The sequence below is a fragment of the Orycteropus afer genome, unplaced genomic scaffold, assembly GCF_000298275.1.
Source record: "Orycteropus afer afer isolate SDZICR_OR568_19922 unplaced genomic scaffold, OryAfe1.0 scaffold00024, whole genome shotgun sequence".
Lineage (NCBI taxonomy): Eukaryota > Metazoa > Chordata > Mammalia > Tubulidentata > Orycteropodidae > Orycteropus > Orycteropus afer.
This window is the reverse complement of record NW_006921611.1, coordinates 14,336,477-14,355,992: the sequence shown is the minus strand read 5'-3', so window position 1 is coordinate 14,355,992 and position 19,516 is coordinate 14,336,477. Positions and strand designations below refer to the sequence as shown.

General features: G+C 38.7%; 1 protein-coding gene across 1 annotated transcript; it reads left to right on the top strand.

Moving 5' to 3' along the window:
• The first annotated feature begins 7,293 nt into the window (after nucleotides 1–7,293).
• Nucleotides 7,294–11,569, top strand: THAP1 (THAP domain containing 1). The gene is made up of 3 exons (XM_007935037.2): nucleotides 7,294–7,364; nucleotides 10,241–10,436; nucleotides 11,198–11,569. The coding sequence occupies exons 1-3, from the start codon at nucleotides 7,294–7,296 to the stop codon at nucleotides 11,567–11,569; spliced, it is 639 nt and encodes a 212-aa protein (XP_007933228.1).
• The last annotated feature ends 7,947 nt before the right edge of the window (nucleotides 11,570–19,516 follow it).

Genomic DNA, 19,516 nt, shown 5'->3' with positions numbered 1-19,516 from the left:
TAGAAATCAAAGTAATGTTAATTTGGATTTTTGTAAGACAATATTGTGACTGACGCAGAAACAGGTGGTCCAACCCCAGGAGCAGATAATAAATTGGGCGGCTCTGTGGGGGACAAGACAGGTGAAACAAATGTTATTACTGCCCAGTAGAACAGTAGTTTCAACTACTACAATTCTCAGCTTTTGATTGGAACAAGGGAAGAAAGGACTTGGTGTTGATCCCTTGTGGCTGTGCAGATACCTACCTCACAGAGTTGTAGAGAATTGGCGGTTTGGTTCAAACTTTGTGATTTAAGAGTTTGTCAAACAGTTTATTCTTTTGAATAAAAGCACTATCATATATAAAATTTTAAAAGTTATTTTCTTGTTTCTTTGATATGGTTTGCTTTAAAATTCAGAACTCCTAAAACAGCATTCTTTCTCACTAATGGATATTCAATATCTCATCACATTTCTAATGAATTTTCCTTGGATATTTTAAAATTTAAAAGCTAGAAAAGAAATGTGTTATAAGGCTAATGATTCAATCTGGGCAATTTAAATTAGAACTTGGGCCTGGGCCTGATTTCTCACTGTCATCTCTTTTGAATGTATATTTGAATTGTGTATTTGAGAACTGAAAATTTCTTTTCTGAATCTGTGCAGGCCCTTCCATTTCATTGAACAGCAACATATAAACCTGTAAGTGGTGAGAGTAACAAGAGATATTCAAGGCTTTTAGGCCCTAGAATGTAGAAAGTCTCTTAGGACCAGGCCAATACTCTTTAAGGACTATTAATAGGAGCTCTGGTAGCATAGTGCCTAAGGCACTTGACTGCTAACCAGAAGGCTGGTGGTTCAAACCCACCAGCCACTCCTTGGAAGGAAGGCTGCGCAATCTACTTCCATAGTGATACTGCCTCGGAAACCCAAGGAGGGGTTGCCATGAGTTGGGTCCGACTTGACAGCATATACCATCACCACAAGAGATAAATAAATAAAATGCTATTACAAAGATAAAGACAATCAGTGAGCTTTGTTCTCAGATCTGAGGTGCTGTTATTTGAGTATTCTAAAATAACTTCACCTTTTTATCACTGTCATCTTCATCTACTTGTATTCTCTGACTTGTTCCATGTCTCAGAATGGTATGTAAGAGGCGTAAACACTCCATTAAACAAAACTGAACATTGTCAGACTACTGTCCTTGCCAGCACTGGCCTTAGTCTCCCTTTCAGACTAGTAGTTTAGCTTGTGTTCTCAGCTACAGACCTTTTGAGGGGAATGTAATATGTGATGAAGAAAGGATTATGGGTTAAAAAATATTTTTAAAAATCACTGATGTCTAACAGCTTAGATTTCAGCTCATTTAAAAACAAGATTAAAAAAGGTTTAAAATTACCTCCTGTTCAGATCAAAATAGTAACTTTTCTTCTACTATTGTAAACAAAAACCTCTAATTTATGTTTGTGTGAAAATTATCCTAATCTTTGTTCCACTCATCCTAGAGTATCGGAGCTGTAAGAGATTTGAGAGATTGGCTAGCTTTTGTGGTTTTTCCTCTGTAGGAATCAAGTGAAACCTGTGGACATCAACCCAGAAAAATGCTTTTCCATTCATTTTCAGACAGTTCAAAGACCTTGACCATCCATGGATTCCAAAATAGGAACTCCTGTTAGTTCTGCAGCCTCACTTTACAGATGAGGAAAATGAGGCCCAGAAAGCATCAGTGCTAGAGTGTATGTCATTTTTTTCCTTAACTAAAAATTAGTTTGTAGAAAAAGAAAGTGTAACTGAGTAGAAAAACAAGTGGTTTATTTTTCTTGTTTATCAGAGATGAATAGTGTTTACCCTTCTAAAACAGTTGTTACAACTTATACTTTTATGTCAAAGTTAAATGTTTATTTTCCTTAAAAAGCTCTCTATTAATAAATGAATTAGCTCTTAGCCTCACTCGATTTTGAAAGACATCAAGCTTCTAATTAACCTTCAGTTTATCACTATCTATTTTCTCATCTTTAAATGGCCATGATAGAGAGCTAAGGCATACATTCAATATTTGCTATTTATTGTAGAACTAAGAGCATATATAGATGTCTCTCTCACTCTTATAAAGAGGGGAAGGCAATCGTGCTTACCTTGTTTGTTTAGTAAGCTGTTTCATTAAAGGTTAGCAAATACCCAAAATTTTATCAAAAGGGTCAGATGGTAGATTATCATAAATTCAGCACACCTGTAGAGCCATCACCCAGTCAAGATACAATATTACCACCATCCCCTAAGTCCTTCCCATTTCCTCCCTTCCAAAACCTTTTCCCCAAATTTAGCTTTACCTTTTTTTCACTTTACAAAAACAGAATAATACTGTGTAATTTCTTTTGTGTCTGATTTCTTTTACTCACACTCCTAGTGCCACAGTAGGCGCTCTGGTAGCATAGTGCCTAAGGCACTTGGCTGCTAACCAGAAGGCTGTCAGTTCAAATCTACCAGCCGCTCCTCGGAAGGAGGGTTGGGCAATCTACTTCCGTAGTAATACTGCCTCGGAAACCCAAGGAGGGGTCACTATGAGCCAGGATTGACTCCACGACACATAACAACAACAAGTTCCACAGTGGTTAAGCACTTGACTACTAACAGAAACACTGGAGATTCAAAGGCAATAGGTCTTTTTCTTCAACATTGTTAAGAGCCATCCATATTGTCGGTAGTAGTGTCTTTATTTTGACTGCTATATACTATTCCACCATGTGACTAAATCACAATTTATACATTCAACTACTAATGGACATTTAGGCTGTTTTCATCAACTTTTTTTAAAGGCAGGACAGTCATCTTTGAATATAAATATGTTTGTTCCACAATCACTCCTAGACAGGTAAGGAACAGTTATTTCAGCTTTAGAAAATGTTAAGAAGTGGGAAAAACAGAGAGAAAAAAAAAAAACAGACAATGGATATGTTAAGCTAATTGAGAAGAGTTAGAAAACACTTTTTTAAGCAGGTAAGTTGATTTTCCGGCCACACAAGTGAAAATTTATTTTTGGGGATATTTTATGAAGAAAAAGTCAACATTCAGTTCAATAAATATTTCTGAAAAATAATATGCAATTTACCCTATCAGTAAATTTACAATTTTGAATCAAAGCAGGGAATATCAGGATTATATTTAACAAATAAAAATGTTTATTTTATTTCCAAGTTATGGATGGTTAGAAGATACAAAATAGAAGGGAATGAAGAAGGAAATTTGGCTGAGGGAAATCCCACAACTAAAATGACTGTTGTCGCTTAATGACCACAAATCTCAAAAGGGCACTCAATACTGGTTGGCGATCCTAGCATGCTGCTTTAGTAGCTTTCATTGCCAGCCTCTGAGAACTCTTTTATACCTCCTTTCCCGTCACACTGCCCACTCCAACATCCTCACAGCTGATGACCCACCTTCCTAAATCACTCCTACCCCTTTATATCCTCTTTCATTGGGGGGAAGTAGTTCTCTTCTTTTTTAAAGGCCACCTGGTCTCAGTAAAAGGCACCACCATCCATCTAATTGCTTAGAAGTTCTAAGGCAGAAACTTGAAAGTCATCCTTCATAACTTGATTCCTTTTTTCTTCATCCCCATATCCAATCTATCAGCAAACCTTGCCATTTCTACCTCCTAAATGTACCTTGAATCCTACCTTTCCATCTCTGCTGCCATCCTTTGGATATCTATTAATACCTCTTGCTGGATCACAACTTCCTAATTGGTCTACTCACTTATACTGTTGCCCCTCTGATGAACTCCCCATACAATTGTCAGAATGACCTTTTAAAAATGTTTATATAGTCATGACTGTCCTCTGCTTAACATGGCTCAGTGGCTTCCTAACTCATTTTAAAAAAAAACAACCACCCTAAACCAAGACACTTAGCTACTTCTTCAGTCTCATTTCATGCTCATCTCCCCAGATCACTGTGTTCCACCACCCACCCATTCAGTTCTTAGAAAATACAGAACTCTTTACTGCCTCGCAGCCTAAACACATACTCCCTCTGCCCTGCCTGGACCCCCCTCTCCCTGACCTCCCCCACCCTTCTTCATTCCTCACGTTACTAGATGTTTTTGCATTGTTTAGTTTTCAGGTTAAATGTACCCTCCTCAGACAGACTAATACTTATCCTAGTCATGGTGGGTACTGGTCTCCCCCTGCCCTTACTCACCCTCAGAGCATTTTGATATCTTCAGGCAGCTTAGTACATGCTATTTTATTTATATTTTTTAGTACCTATCTTCCCCTCACAGGATTATAAACTCTATGATGAAAGGGACTATGTTAGTCTTGCTCACTAATACATTCCAATACATAGCACAACACCAGCTACCACAGTAGGTGCTCAATAAATACGTTAAAAAATGAAAGGAAAAAAAGGAGACAGGAAAGATCAACGCTTTACTCCTTCCTTACTTCCTTACTACCCTGCTCTAAACCATCATCATCTCTTAATCTACATTACCAATGCAGTCTTCTAGCCAGTCTCCCAGCCTTGAATTGCCTCCCTGCTGTCTATCCTCAATACAGCAGAGTGACTAGTTTAAAAGACTGGGTCACTCTGTTCAAAACCTTGCTCTCATTTGCCTCATAATAAAAGTCAGAGTCCTTGCCCTAGCCTACAAGGCCCTGCACGATTTTGTCTATTTTTTTCCCCAAGCTCACTGTTTCAACTACACCTGACTCTTTGTTGTTCTTTGACCACACCGGAAACAGTCTTTCCCTCTGCCTGCAAGGTTCCAGATATCCTCATAGCTAACTCTGTCACCAACTCCAAATATTTAAGTCATTTCCTCAATTAGGCTGTTGTTGTTATGTGCCATCAAGTCCAAATCCGACATGACTCATAGCAACCCCTCCTTGGGTTTCCGAGGCGGTATCACTACAGAAGTAGATTGCCCCATCTTCCTTCTGAGTGGCTGGTGGCTTTGAACCACCAGCCTTCTGGTTAGCAGTCAAGTGCCTTAGGCACTATGCTTTCCTGTCCAGTTTTTTCAAAGTTGCAGCCTCCATACCCCCACACAGCACCTTTACTTACTAACAGATTATGTGGTCACATGTTGTTTTCTGTCTGCTTCCTTCACCCTCCACTAGAATATTAAACTCCATTAGGGCAGAAATCATTGTTTTATTTCCTAATGGATCCCAAGTCCTTAGAACCATACATAGAACATAGCAGATACTCAGTACATATTTGTTGACTCCATTGATGAGTAAAGCATTTCAGTAAACTCTAAGTTAAAATATCCTTTTCCAGTTTACAAGCAGTTACATATTGATATTTATTGCACAGTGGATCACAGAGGAAATTACCACCTTTCACAATACCCCTGGAAATGCTAATAAATTATTATCTGGTATTTTGATACAGGGATATGGCTCTGAAACTATTTTAGACACATGGTTTCTGGGCCCAGCTGATTCAACCAACATCTTCTGAATACTTTATCCAGACCCTGTAAGCTGGTAGAGTTACAAGGTTAAGTGAGATAAAGTCCCTATTAGTGGGACCTTAGTGGGATCTTGGTTCTAGTGAGGAAAAGAAATATATACATAGGAATTACAATATGGTTTTTAACTGCAATATAGAAGTTAGCACACGATTTCACTGGAACAAAAGAAGTGCCCAAGTTGGGGAGGCTAGAAAGGGAGTTAAGGAAAAACTACTAGAGAAGATAACAGGCCCATCTTAAGGGTGACAGGTTAGAAATGGACATTCCAGGTAAAGGGAAACAGCCTATTTAAATAAGCCAGGAGAGAGCCTGCCCCAAGTTAAAGCTTCAGCTAAGGATAAGTGGAGGGAAATGATGGTAGAAAAGTAGAGGTACTCGGTCCTTTATGGGTCACAAAGTTTGGATGTTATTCAGTACAGTGGATAGCTTCTGAAGGATGTGAACATAGGAGTAACAATCAGTTTCCATGTAGTGAAGGGCGGACTGGAGAGGCAAAACTGGGTGGTAGGACAGTTAGGAGGTTGCTATAAAGTAAAAGACTACGAGGGCCTGATCAAGTACAGTGGCAGGAGATGGACAGGGATGGATTTAAGAGGTATTTATTCATTTAAGAGATTAACCTGGTAGACAAAAGGATGTGGCGGGTGAGGAAAAAAAATCCAAGATGACCCCAAGGTTTCTAGTTGAAATGCATCGATAATTCACAGATAATTACAATACCAAAGGCAGAAAATATTTACGTAGGAGGTAAAAGATTAAGGAAGTTAGGCATTTGCTTCAAGTATCAAGGTGTTCAGAGTTAGAGGCGGGCAGAGGATGGAACCCTAGAGGAAACACCATGTAAGAGAAACAAAGTGTGTAAGAGCCATGAGATTTCTCAACTGCCCGTTATCCCATTTTCTAGCTTTAAATCTACACAGAGGAGAGGGGCCGGGAATAATAACCAATTTCCTTGTGGAAATCGCTCTTGCGATTCGCGAGTTCCAGCACAGTGCATAAGATTCCTGCCGCAAGAAACAGCCTTCGGCAGCGCGTTTGCTCCGGAAGCTGCTGCGGGCCGCTCCCAAGCAAGTACAGAAGAGAATGCTGCAGGGTACGTGGGAGTGTACGTGTACCTTCATTGCTAAAAAGTCTATAACTTGGGCACTCACAGATGCCTGGACAGAACAGGATACAGATTAGCGCTCTGGAAAAGGGTTCCACATAATTTTACAAATCATCTGTGTCTGCCCTTTTCAGAAAATGAGTGCAATTAGACTTATTCCCCGGACTCCTTTAGGCCACCAAACCCAACAAACCGTACTTGCCCCCGCCTTTCCCCCCATCCTAAACGGCCCAAAGCAAGCTTCGGATAAATAAGCCCACGGAAATTCCACGACCCGCAGAGACTCGGCCCTATGCTCGATCTTCCCCAGCCAAGTTCCCTCCCTCAAGGGCTCCCGGTCTTCCGGTGGGAAGCCCCGCCCACTTCCGCAACGCAAAGCTCGCTGAGCGAGACGCTAAACCTCAGCCAATGGCTTTCTTCGCAGGAAACGTTACCTCTGACCCCAGGGCTAATCAAAGACAGTGGGACGAACTCCTCGCGATAGGTGAAGTTGAAGCTGCCTCCGCCATCTTGGAGATGGGAGACGGGCGATGGCTATGGTCTTTCTGCTAATGCAAACAACAAAACGGGCACATTAGTCACACCCGAGTGAGGTTATCATCACTGTAACTGTTAACCAAAGCTACAGAAGAAGTGAGGGTGTCAAAGTCGACCGCGGCGATACTGATAGCAGTTTCACCTGCCTACTGTGGCGGCAGAAGTGAAGTGACTGAAGACCGGAAGGATGGTGCAGTCCTGTTCCGCCTACGGTTGCAAGAACAGATACGATAAAGATAAGCCCGTTTCTTTCCACAAGTAAGTAACCTGCGCGCCTCACGGGAACCGGCCCCAGTTAGGGCTGGGGGCGCGCGGCCGGTTAGGCTTGGGGGCGGAGCCTGGCGCGTGTCCGCGCGAGGGCTAATGAGGGGGGCGGAGGCAGGGGCGGGGTGCACTATCGGGATCTCCCAGGCGGGAAGTGGTGGGCGTGTCCGGACGTTGGAGAAACTCTGCTCTGAGACCGACGCGTTCTCGCTGCGCGTCGCTGTGGCGACCGTTTCTCGCGCTCTTAGAACCGGCAGGGAGAGCTAGGTGCGCTTGTTGTCTCAGGTTGACAAGTTCGAGTCCCGCGAACAGTGTCGGGAGGGTCATGAGATCTTCCCGCCGAGAGGCTTCTAGAGTTCGCCACCACCAGTTATAGAGAAGACTCTAACAAAAATACAGTGGTTCATTTGAAAAGGAAACAAAAACTTTTAAAACGGCGACCGAAATTACTATTCGTGTTCTTAACGAACTTGCTGTAGATGGGATGCCAAGGTCACAGCAATTAAGGATTAATTTTTGGCTAGTATTTGAGGGAGGACTCTTTAATTGTCGTAAATATATATGTAATAAATTATGCTGTTTCAACATGTTTCACTTGTACAATTCAGTCACACTACTTATGTTTACCATGTTGTTCAACCACTACCATTATCCGTTTGCAAATTTCCCATCGCCTTTAACAGGAGCTCTGGTGGAGTAGTGCCTAAGACATTTGACTGCTAACCAGAAGGGTGGAGGTTCAAACCCACCAGCCACTCCTAGGAAGGAAGGTTGGGCAATCTACTTCTGTAGTGATACCACCTCCGAAACCCAAGGAGAGGTCACTATGAGTCCCATGGATTTGATGGCAAGCTCAGACATTAACAGAAGCTCAGTAACTGAGGAGGAATTTTTTGCTTAACATCTAGGAACCAACCTTTACTCCCAAGTTATGGAGAAAGCTTCTGGTACTGCCAATACACCACACCGATAATCATAATATAGACGGTAACTATAGGAGCTAAGAGAAAACTGTCAGAGAAACATGACCTACAGCTGAAATTTGGGATGATTTTACCCAATAGGTGCTGCAGGTACAGTCCCAGGGGGGATAATATTGGCTTGAAAATAGGAAAATAAAACTGCAAAATTGAAATGAGTCAATGTTAAGTAAATGTCTACAAAACGTGAGGATTATTTCATTCAGCCAAGATTATTGTTGTTATTTGCCGTCGAGTCGCCCCAGACTCATAGCGACCCCTCCTTGGGTTTCCGAGGCAGTATCACTACGGAAGTAGGATTGCCCAACCTTCCTTCCGAGGAGTGGCCGGTAGGTTTGAACTGCCAGCCTTCTGATGAGCAATCAAGTGCCTTAGGCACTATGCTATCAGAGCTCCTCAGCCAAGATTAGGATTTACGAATTTTTATTGCGTTTGCATTAGACTTTCTTTGCAAGAATTCCCGAATATATAAGGATGATAACTAAGAAAGTAGAGCAATAGTAAACTACATGAGTTATTGATAGCCAGAAAACTACAACAACAAATGTTTAAGCATGCCTTTAATTTTGGGGGTAAAGACTACTTATGTTAGATGGAGGATGTGGGTGCATTTTTTAAAGTTTGATATAATATAGATTGGACCCTACAGAAATAGGAGTTCCTGTATCTTGAGAGTGTTAGTGTTTTCCCATGAAGAAGGTTGTAGAACAGTTCCAGGATTCAGTTCAGTAGATTCTAATATTATCTCTTGATTTATTGGACTCTCTGAACTCTGATGAAATTGACCTCCAGTACTTTCAAACTGTAGGAAAGGTCAGGAGATAGTGATAAGATCTCATGCATTCTGTTCCCTGCCCTCCTACCCTCACATTTCTAGGGATGTGGCAGAAGGAATTTAAAGACAGAAAATCCCTCATTGACACTTCAGAAATACTGAATTTCTTACAGATATTTAACAGTTGGTTGGATGGGATGAAGGCTAACCTGTATCTCATCCCTTATCTAAAAGAGCAGTATTTTGGGGAGGAGATGGGAAAGATCTTGAGAGAACCTCAAAAACAACCTGAGAATTTGTAGTGCTGGTCGTCCTTGGGCCAGTAGGCCCTAGGTACTGAGTTTTACCAGTAGATTGCTGCCGTAGTTTGTACTTACAGCGGCTGTATCCAGCGGGGAACTTGGAGGAGTGCAGCTTCTTCTGGCTTACACTTCCTGGGCAAAGGGACTGGTATTAGGATCAGCCAGGTCTCAGTAGTAATGGCGGAGTCAGGCTCTTACATAAGTAACTCACATGGAAGAGAAACTTGAACACAGATTTGAAATACTCTTCTTTGTCGTATTTCCAGTCCTTCCAGCTTACTGAATCCTTAACCTAGAAAAGTAAAATGACAATAAATGTAAACTCTTCCTATTTCCCATTATCTGGACCTCAAAAACATATTCTGGTTGAAAAAGAGGCAAGTCAAAATAGATCATTTTATTTCTTTATTTGCCCATAATTTGATTAATTCAGATTTAGTCTGTTCATATTGTCAGACTGGTTGTAGGGAACTAGAAACCTCTTTTACCTAGCTCATAAATATAAATGTGCAATTTTGTTTTACAGCACACAGAAAATTACTGGTAAGAAAAAGAAAAAGCAATGCAGATTTGTTCTATAGCATGTATTTTATTCAAAACTTTAAATGTCTTCAAAATAAAAATGTTAGTACATGAGATAAATAGATAAATTGCATTATTCTTTAATCTACTAGCATATTAGAGTGTGGTCCAGTATGGAGGATATTGCAGTAACTCCAAAGTAAGATGATGCTATCCTAAGTAGGAATATTTGAGTGTCTTTTTTTTTTTTTTTAAATAAAGTCAGAGAACTGAATTATGTCTTCTTCTTAGGTTTCCTCTTACTCGACCCAGTCTTTGTAAAAAATGGGAGGCAGCTGTCAGAAGAAAAAACTTTAAACCCACTAAGTACAGCAGTATTTGTTCAGAGCATTTTACGCCAGACTGTTTTAAGAGAGAGTGCAACAACAAGTTACTTAAAGAGAATGCTGTACCTACGATATTTCTTTGTACTGAACCACATGACAAGGTAATAATGTGTTTTAAAATATTGGATGGTTTTCTGTTTCTAAAATTAATGTCTTCATTGTGGAAAATTAGGAAAATTCAGAGTAGTGTTAAATAAATATTACCTAGTACCCATCGCTTGTAAATAACCACTGTTAAGAGTGATACCAGAGTCCTTTGGTGGCACAAACAGGTAAGCACTTAACTTTTGGCGTTTCATACCCTCCCAGAGGTACCTTGGAAGACAGGCCTGGCATTCTCCTTCTGGAAGGTCACAGCCTTGAAAACCCTGTGGAGCAGTTCTCCTCTGACCCGTGAGGTTCCTGTGAGTCAGAGTTAACTCGTGGGCAACCAACAACAGTGATACACTTTTTAAAAAAAAAGACAAAAGGTGGTATTTTGAAGTTAAATATATTCACACTAAGAAACTTTTTGTAGCTTTGTAACTTGTTTAAAGAGCATGTTACACCCCTACTTGTGTATTGGTTAAGTTTTGGGTTTTCTGTATCAGTGACGGTTCTGTTTCACACTTTTTCCCTCAGTTTTAAATACTTAGTGAATTTGCAGTTAAATATAATTGATCATTCTATATCTTTATTGCATCCCACTTCTTCAGATATGAAAGTATTAATAATACTTTAAGAAATCATTTTCTTAATTTTGGAATGTTTCTGTACCAGGGATTGTCACAGAAGTCTAATATTTCTTAAATGCCACAGGTGAATTCTTTTTAACTGTTACTTGTAGTTACCAAATTAAAACGTACTCTTTTTATTGTTGTAGAAGGAAGATCTTCTGGAGCCACAAGAACAGCTTCCCCCACCTCCTCTAACACCTCCTGTGTCCCAGGTTGATGCTGCTATTGGGTTATTAATGCCTCCTCTTCAGACACCTGATAATCTCTCCGTTTTCTGTGACCACAACTATACTGTGGAGGATACAATGCACCAAAGGAAAAGGATTCATCAGTTAGAACAACAAGTTGAAAAACTCAGAAAGAAGCTCAAGACTGCACAGCAGCGGTGCAGAAGACAGGAACGGCAGCTTGAGAAACTAAAGGAGGTTGTACACTTCCAGAAAGAGAAAGACGACGTATCAGAGAGAGGTTACGTGATTCTACCAAATGACTACTTTGAAATAGTTGAAGTCCCGTAAAAAAAATGAAATGTGTATTGATAATGGGGCAATACCACATAGCCTCTTCTAGCCTATAAAGGAGTTTCATTTGAAAAAGTAAAATACTTGATTACTTGTATAAAAACAATTCAGAATATTTTTTTAAAAAAATAAATTAGATATATACTGTAAAATTGTAATTTTTTGTTTCTAATTTCAGGGTTTTTACATTTTAACAAAATATTTTAGAAATTATAAACTAACTTCAGAGCTTCATTATAAGTTGATTTTGAGATTAGGGATTTTTCCTTTTTTAATTCGAGTGTTTATAGAAATGTAATAATTAAAGAGAGTAACAACAGTTTAGTAAATACGGTAAGGTACACTAAGGGTGGTTTAAATTTAAAATTTAAAATCAATGTAGTATATATATAGTTTTTGTTTTTGTTTTTGGTAGTATATTGACAGAACTCAGTTATATTTTAAATCAGAAGTATGGGTCAGATCATGGGACATAACTTCTCAGAATATATATAAATGTGTATATATAAATGTATATATACACACATGTATATATACATACACACACATTCACACATTCTTATTTTTAAAATCAAAAAGTTTGTGTATCTTTTTGAATCACTTCTTGAGGATAAATTAGCAGGTAAATACTTATGAAAAAAATTGGTTGTTTTTAGAGCAGAAAATAAAGTGTTTTCATAATCAGTATGGTTAAATCACTTTATAAAGTGGGACCCTTTTTCTTCCCTCACTGTCTAACATTATAAAAAATTATCTCCATTGGAAAAACCATTCTTCAATAAACAAAGTAGGCACTGTTACCAACGAAGTAATAAAACTGGGAGTCTGATCCATGGCATGCTTTTTTTTCTATTATTACTCCTCACCTGAGGGGCAGCTAGCCCCACCTGTAGTTATGTCTGCATTCAGATCTCTAACAAATGTGTTGTATTTGTAGGGTTGGATTTGTATCGTTCTATGATAATCTTTGATTCATTGATTGTGGTCAAGGCTTCACAAAAAAAATAATTTCACTTTTAACACAAGCTAGAAATTATATCCCATTTACTTAATTTGTACATGATTTGTATTCAAAAGTAACCTAATATGTAGTGTTTATTTTACTGACTGTAGAGATTTAAACACTTGAGGTTTCTGTTCAAACTGTGAGTTGTGTTCTGACTTTGTGAGAAGTTTAACATATATTTGAAATGAAAATATGTTCTGAGTAAACAAATATTGCCATAGTAATTGTCTCTGTAGACTTAGAATAACTGTTTCAACTATGATTTTCCCTTTTATATTTCTGAGTACATTAAAATAGTTAAAGATTAGTAGACCCTCTAAGACAGTATTAAAGGTGTGAAACAATGTTCAGAGGTGTCTTTTGTAGATCTGGTTTTCAGTATGACTCACTGCCATGCTGCCAGTGGAGAGCACTTTGATTCATGGAGATTTGATTTTTTTATGAACCAGTGCTTCAAAAATAGAAAATAATGATTAGATTACTTGAAGTTACATAACTTCAGAGAACACTATTTAGAATTAATTTTAATGAATCAGGGGACTTTTATGGTTATTCATAGATCTCAACTGCTTTTTGAAGCCGTAAAGTCTTCCAAGTAGTTTGGTTTTACATTTCATCTCTCTGGCAATTCCTGGAGGGCAAGTGGGTAAATACTTTGCCAGGTATACATCTTGAATCTAAATTATCTTCTACAAAAAAGATAATTGCTCACTCTTTTTTCTCCCAGAACCAAAAACCCAGCTTAGATTATAAAAGTAGTAATCATAATAATTTAGAATCTTAGCATTATGATTTAACCTGAAGCTCTTTTCGTGACATAGACCCTTATTTGAAGAGAACTGAGCAAGCAGCATATATACCAACTGCTTGTATTTAAATTATTTATTCTAATATACAGGGAGTTTGATATACAGGTGCTTATTTCTAAATTGTAAGATGTAACATTTGTTGAAAGTTTTAAAATTTCATTTTTTCTATTGTATTGTTTATTACATTGCCAAAAAAGGAAGAACATTTAGGCTAAAAAAAATCCTGTTCAAGCATAGTGAAACTCATTAATCTGAAACAAGTAAGGACAATCTGGAACACATGAGGCAAAGGCCCATGTGAATTGCAACATGTTCTGAGAGATGAGATTTACTTTAGCACATAGAATAACATACTGAAATTGCCAGATATGTGCGTCAGATCTGGCAGTTAATGGTGAAAAGAATGAACTGTTTATTAATTCATGGACTGCTGGGAGAACTGTAAAATCAGAGAATTTTAGAATTATGAGATACTAGAAATCATTGAACACTAGCCTAACCTTCCCAACCCTATGGAAATCTTCTGTAGTGTCCCTTGAAAGTGGTCATTCATTCTCTGTTTACCATTTATGTTTAAGCAGTTATTGTACTTAGGTTCTTTGAAATAGGTTTGTGGATTAGAATAAAAGCAGTTGTCACTCTTTTTATACCTCTTCTTTATAAAACAATATGAACTTTATTTTGAATTGTTTTTTAGTTTGAACTATCAAATTCCAAATTAGTTTTACAGTTTTATAAAATAATCTAAATGTTTACTAATTTATGCCTGTTATGTGTACTTAAAATAATTCTGTCATTACAGTAAAGAAACAATGGTGTTTGCAAATTGTTAGCAAACCTTTTTACTTGGAAATCCAAGAAGGTAAGGAGCTTTTTTCTTTTAAGTATAACTTGTGTAATTCCTTAAAAGTGTAACAGTAAGGTAAATGCAAATGAAAGTTTCACTTGATAAGGATTTTTGATGTTAATATTCTCTGATCTTCTTTATTTAAAAAAAAAAATTATACACACATAGATAAGCCCAACTCCTGTGGCTGTTAAAGTCTGTAGTAAGCAACATAAACTAATACGCTTAAACATCTATTTGGTTTGCAAAAAAATCCATTTGTGTTCCAGGATTTTAAACATATAGTCCACCACGAATAGTGTTTAAAGGGAGAGAACAGATCTGCCTTCTTGGCTATTACTATTTCCTGATATTGGGGATCATGTGATTTGGATGACAAGTGACTGAAGAGCACTACAGGGAGTCCCTGAGTTAAGAATATCCTCGTTACGAATGTCTGACTTACGGACAACTCCTTCTTGCCCTTTAATGCAGTGCTTTGAACTGGTTATGTCATGGCATGGTTCAGAAGCAAAACAGGAACAGACTGGAATTTTTATAAATTGGGTGAGTCATCATGGTAAATGGAATGGGAAAAATTATGGGTTGAAACCCTGGAATGGGAGATTTGGAGGAGGTGTAATGGGCCCTTGCAGGACCCTGGTTTGTGGCATTGGATTATTGGCAGACTGCAGAGAGCCACACATATTCAAAGTGGCACAGTCAGTTGCCATGTTTGAGCTAGGTGTCACCATCCTTGTGTGGGGCATCACCATCTTCAAAGCCTTGCTTGAATATTTTTTGCCCTTACTTTGAAACAACTGAGCTAATACCTAAATCAAACCAAGACCAAACCCAAATGAAACCCACTGCCATCGAGTCATTCTAACTCATAGTGACTCCCATTGGGTTTCTGAGGCAGTAAATCTTTACAGAAGTAGATTGCCCAGTCTTACTTCCATGGAATGGCTGGTGGATTTGAGCCACAAACCTTTTGGTTAGCAGTCAAATGCCTTAGGCACCGTGCTACTAGAGCTCCTTGAACTAATGCCTACTTGCAACAAATTCTTCATCATAATCACTTTCACTTGGTGCATGTGCAGCTTTTAAGTCATTGAAATAGCTTCAAGCCTTTTGTTGAAATAAATAAGCCCAATAAGGACATACACACCTGTTCCAACTGATCTGCAAACTTTTTTTTTTCAATTTTTTATTGTGATTTAGGTGCAAATTTACAAAGCCAATTTGTTTTACCCTCAACCGTCCCCACACATTTTGTTCCATGCCCTAATTACAATCCCAGCTCTCCTCCCATCTCTTCCCTGTGATTACCTCTTCCCTGCATCCTTCTTACATATGCATTCCTGTCTAGCTTTCCCCCTATGCAAATGCTGCCCCTCTGATCTTATGGTTGACTTTTCTAAGGGGTGCTTCTTAATGTAAGTGTTCTGCTAGTAGGCCTTTCTTTTGTTTGGCTTAAAGCTAATCTATGGAGGTGAGTCCAATTCCAGGCCCAAAGGATAATCTGGGACCATAGTCTCAGGGGTTTCTATCCAACCAGTAATTCTGGTCATTTTTGTGTTTTTGAAATTTAGTCCACATTTTTCCTCTCACAATATCCCACCCACTACCTGCTGCCATCAAGTCGATTCCGACTTGTAAGGACCCCCATTGGGTTTCCAAGGTGGTGAATTTTTACAGAAGTAGATTGCCCCATCTTTCTTCTGCGAAACAGCTGGTGAGTTTGAACCACCAACCTTCTGGTTAGCAGTCAAATGCCTTAGGCACTGCACCACCAGAGCTCCTTCCACATCATCCACAATCTCCCATTTTGATCCCTTTCTGAGTTGTTGGTATTGGTAGCTGGGCACCATCTAGTTCTGGTCTCAGGGTCGTGAAGACTGAGATTCCTGTGGTCCATTCATCCCTTGGACTAATTGCTCCTACACAACCTTGATTTTCTTCACTTTTCTTTGCTCCAGATGAAGAGAGATCTGTAGTTGCATCTTGCATGGCCACTCAAAAGCTTTTTTAAGACCCCTGAGCTATAAACTCTTAACACAGGAATGGATCTTGTTTGGAACCCAGGATTGCCTGTACACTTAGCTGATGGCAGCTGGTTTTTCTCTATATAGTCTTGTGTGTGAAAATACAATTGATGTGAAAGAAAAATGTTAAAGAGCAAATGTAGTGATTTACAAACAAAAAACCAATTATAACTATTGTACTTAAAAGTAACAGAGAAGTTTGCTCAAAATAATGTTCTTTTATATTTCTATGTCTTGATTTCCTTTCCACACTGGATGTGGCTTTATTCTACTGAGAATATTTCTTTCTGGATGATAAATATTTTTTAAGCTCCTAAAATCTATTAAGAATTTTATTCACTCTTTCCTAAATTCGTAGTATTTTGTGCTTTCAGATTATCAAAATTTCATTTTTAAAACATCCTAAGGGATATGAATAAACTTCCATTGTTTCAAACACTTTTTGGTGAAGCAAACTGTAGAATGTCAATGATAATTGAATAGAGAAATGACTTCTGGAATGGTTGCATAAAGAGATTCGCTGACCCCCCACCCCCATATAACAACCATAACTGGTGAAAATTATTTTAAAAGACAACCATTTAAAAACTCTGAAAATTGTTTTATGAGTATACAGCAAATGAAAAAACAGGAAAATCTACTAAATCTCAGAACAGTAAGAATCTGTGGCATTTGATGACCTGTTCTTCCTTCCTCTCCTTCCCCCTCCCCCCCACAACTCACTGTGACAAAAGCTCTACTCCAGATGGATGTGGGCAAAAAGACAAGGCTCCTGCTCCCTTCAAGTTCTCAGTTGAGGGTGACAGTATCTCCCAGACATACCAGGTTGCCAGTATTTCTCATGCTACTCCAGGTCAGTGATGCAGAGGCCAATTGCAAGGTGAATGCAATTGAGACATCAGCTCGGTTCCCTTTCCCTACCCAGCCCCCACTCATAATAGGAAGGATTTATCCCAGGTGAAGCAGGTCAAGAACACTGGGTCCAGGGGAAGAAGTAGAAGTATATAGAAGTCATACTTATATATCTCATTGGAATTACGTTGGAATAGATCTCTAGCTGGTAAAACCTCGGCAACCACTAAGAAAATAACTTTTAAAAGTAGTGAAAAAAAATAAAGGAATTTAAATGGCACACTAGGAAATGTAACTGCAAAAGAAACAGTAAAGTAGGATTAAAGGAACAAAAAAAAAAAAATAGTAAAATGACATTTAAGAGTTCTGGTAAGATGGCGAAATAGGCAGAAAGACTGCACAGACCCTCTTCAACAAAGAAAAGGGAAACCAATTAACAGATTGACACAGAAGATAATCCTGGACCCCTGAGCCTTGAAGGGAAGGATATAGAAGTACATTAAACGCCAACTAGCAGAAGAATTTGCATGAAAATACCAAAAAGGGAGACAGAGCTGTGGTCTGACAGCAATCCTGAGTGATCCTGAAGGCACAGACAGCTTGGAGAGTGCCAAGTGGTGGTACGACCTAAGAATTAACCTAAAAATCAGCCCTGCTAGCCAGGGACTTCATGAAGGACTGCTCTGGTGACTGGGGAATAAACGGAGAAGGCGAAGAGAAAGGTGGGCTGAGCTGTGGACTTTTGCCTGTCCGGAGGGCACCGCCATTTTGAATGTTTACAAGCAGCTTGACCATTTTGGATATTTAAAGAGTGCTCTTGCAGATTCCAGGGGCTTAAGAACAGGTTCTGCTTGCCAGCAACCCCAAGGACACTCTGGACCTGCCCGACTGAAAAGGTGTGACATTCCTCTTGTTACTCTTATACCCCACATTCGTTTGTTGAACAGAGGTGTGGCCATCCCCCACTCTGACCCACAGTCTGGGCCCACAGGAACTCCATCCCAGTCTGTGTGCTCAGACGGAGTCTGGGTGCCCTGCCCTGTCCACCGACTTTTTTCTCTTTTTTTATTTTTATTTATTTTTTGCTTTCTTTCTTCTGGAGTTTAGTTTGCTTGTATTTGTTTTAAAACAACTATTATTATTAATACGTTTGTCCTTTTCACTATTATTCTTATTCTTCCCCACCCAGGTCCTAGTTATCAGCTTTTTTTCTTTTCCCTGTTCCTGGTTGAAATTTTTTTTTTTTATTTCATTTTTTTCCCCATTTTTTTCTCATGGTTAACCCCATTCTGTGTTTTTCTTTTTGCATTTTTCCCATTTTTTTTCCTTCATTTATTATTCTCCTCCTCTACTTTTTTCTCTAAGTGCCCTATCCCCAGATATTGCAGGTTTTCTTGTTGTTTTCCTCTTCTTTTTCTCTTTTTATGGTTACTGTTCCTGTGTGATTACATGGTGTGTTTTTTTTTGTCCATGTGCTTTTTAGTTTTTTGATTGTTGTTCAGTTGTAATTTTTGTCTAACTGAGTGGGAGACAACAACATTCCCCATAAGACACAACTACACCCACACCTCCTGCAATTTCACTTAGTGAGAGCCACTAACTCATTCTCCAACAGGCCAATGAAAAAGCACCAAGAAAAGCCTGAATCACCCTGAGCTGCTCTTCACAGACACTTAACAGAGATCTAAATACAACAACACCACGATGCCTTGGAGACAACAGATCATCACAGTCCACACAAAGAAGCAGGATACAGTGGTAGAAACAAAGCAGCAGGATATAGACCCAGATCACATCCCTGAGGAAGATGCAGCATTGGAATTCTCAGATAAGAAATTCAAAAGAATTATCTTTAGGTATCTTCAAAGGATTGAGAGACAGACCAAAGAAAACGCAGAAAAAACCTTAGAAGAATTTTGGAAGAAAATACAAGAACAAAAGGACAAAATAAATGAAAAATTAGAAATGATTCTAAATCTACAGACAGAAATCCAGAAGATTAATACTAAATTGTAAGAAATAGATACCACATTGGAAGGGCAAAGGAGTAGAATTGATGCAATGGAAGACAGAATTAATGAGATTTAAGACAAATACCTGAATACTTCTTTGGAAGGGATCAATCAGAAAAAAAAAGCAAAATGAAGAAAGCCTAAGGTTCATGTGCGATACCATCAAAAGGAATAACTTACATGTCATTGGAATTCCAGAACAGGAAGAGAAAAATAAAACCATTGAGAAAATTGTTCAGGATTTGCTGGAGGAGAACTTCCCTGGTATGATGAAAAATGAGAATATATCCATTCAGAAAGTCCAACGAACCCCAAACAGGATAGACCCCAAAAGAAAATCACCAAGACACATCATCATCAAACTCATCAAAACCAAAGACAAAGACAGAAT

Excerpts from the sequence above, each read along its gene's own strand:
- THAP1 (XM_007935037.2), top strand. The coding sequence starts at position 7,294 with ATGGTGCAGTCCTGTTCCGCCTACGGTTGCAAGAACAGATACGATAAA. Across the intron at positions 7,365-10,240 it reads AAGCCCGTTTCTTTCCACAA|GTTTCCTCTTACTCGACCCA; the intron begins GTAAGTAACCTG and ends TCTTCTTCTTAG. Across the intron at positions 10,437-11,197 it reads GTACTGAACCACATGACAAG|AAGGAAGATCTTCTGGAGCC; the intron begins GTAATAATGTGT and ends TTATTGTTGTAG.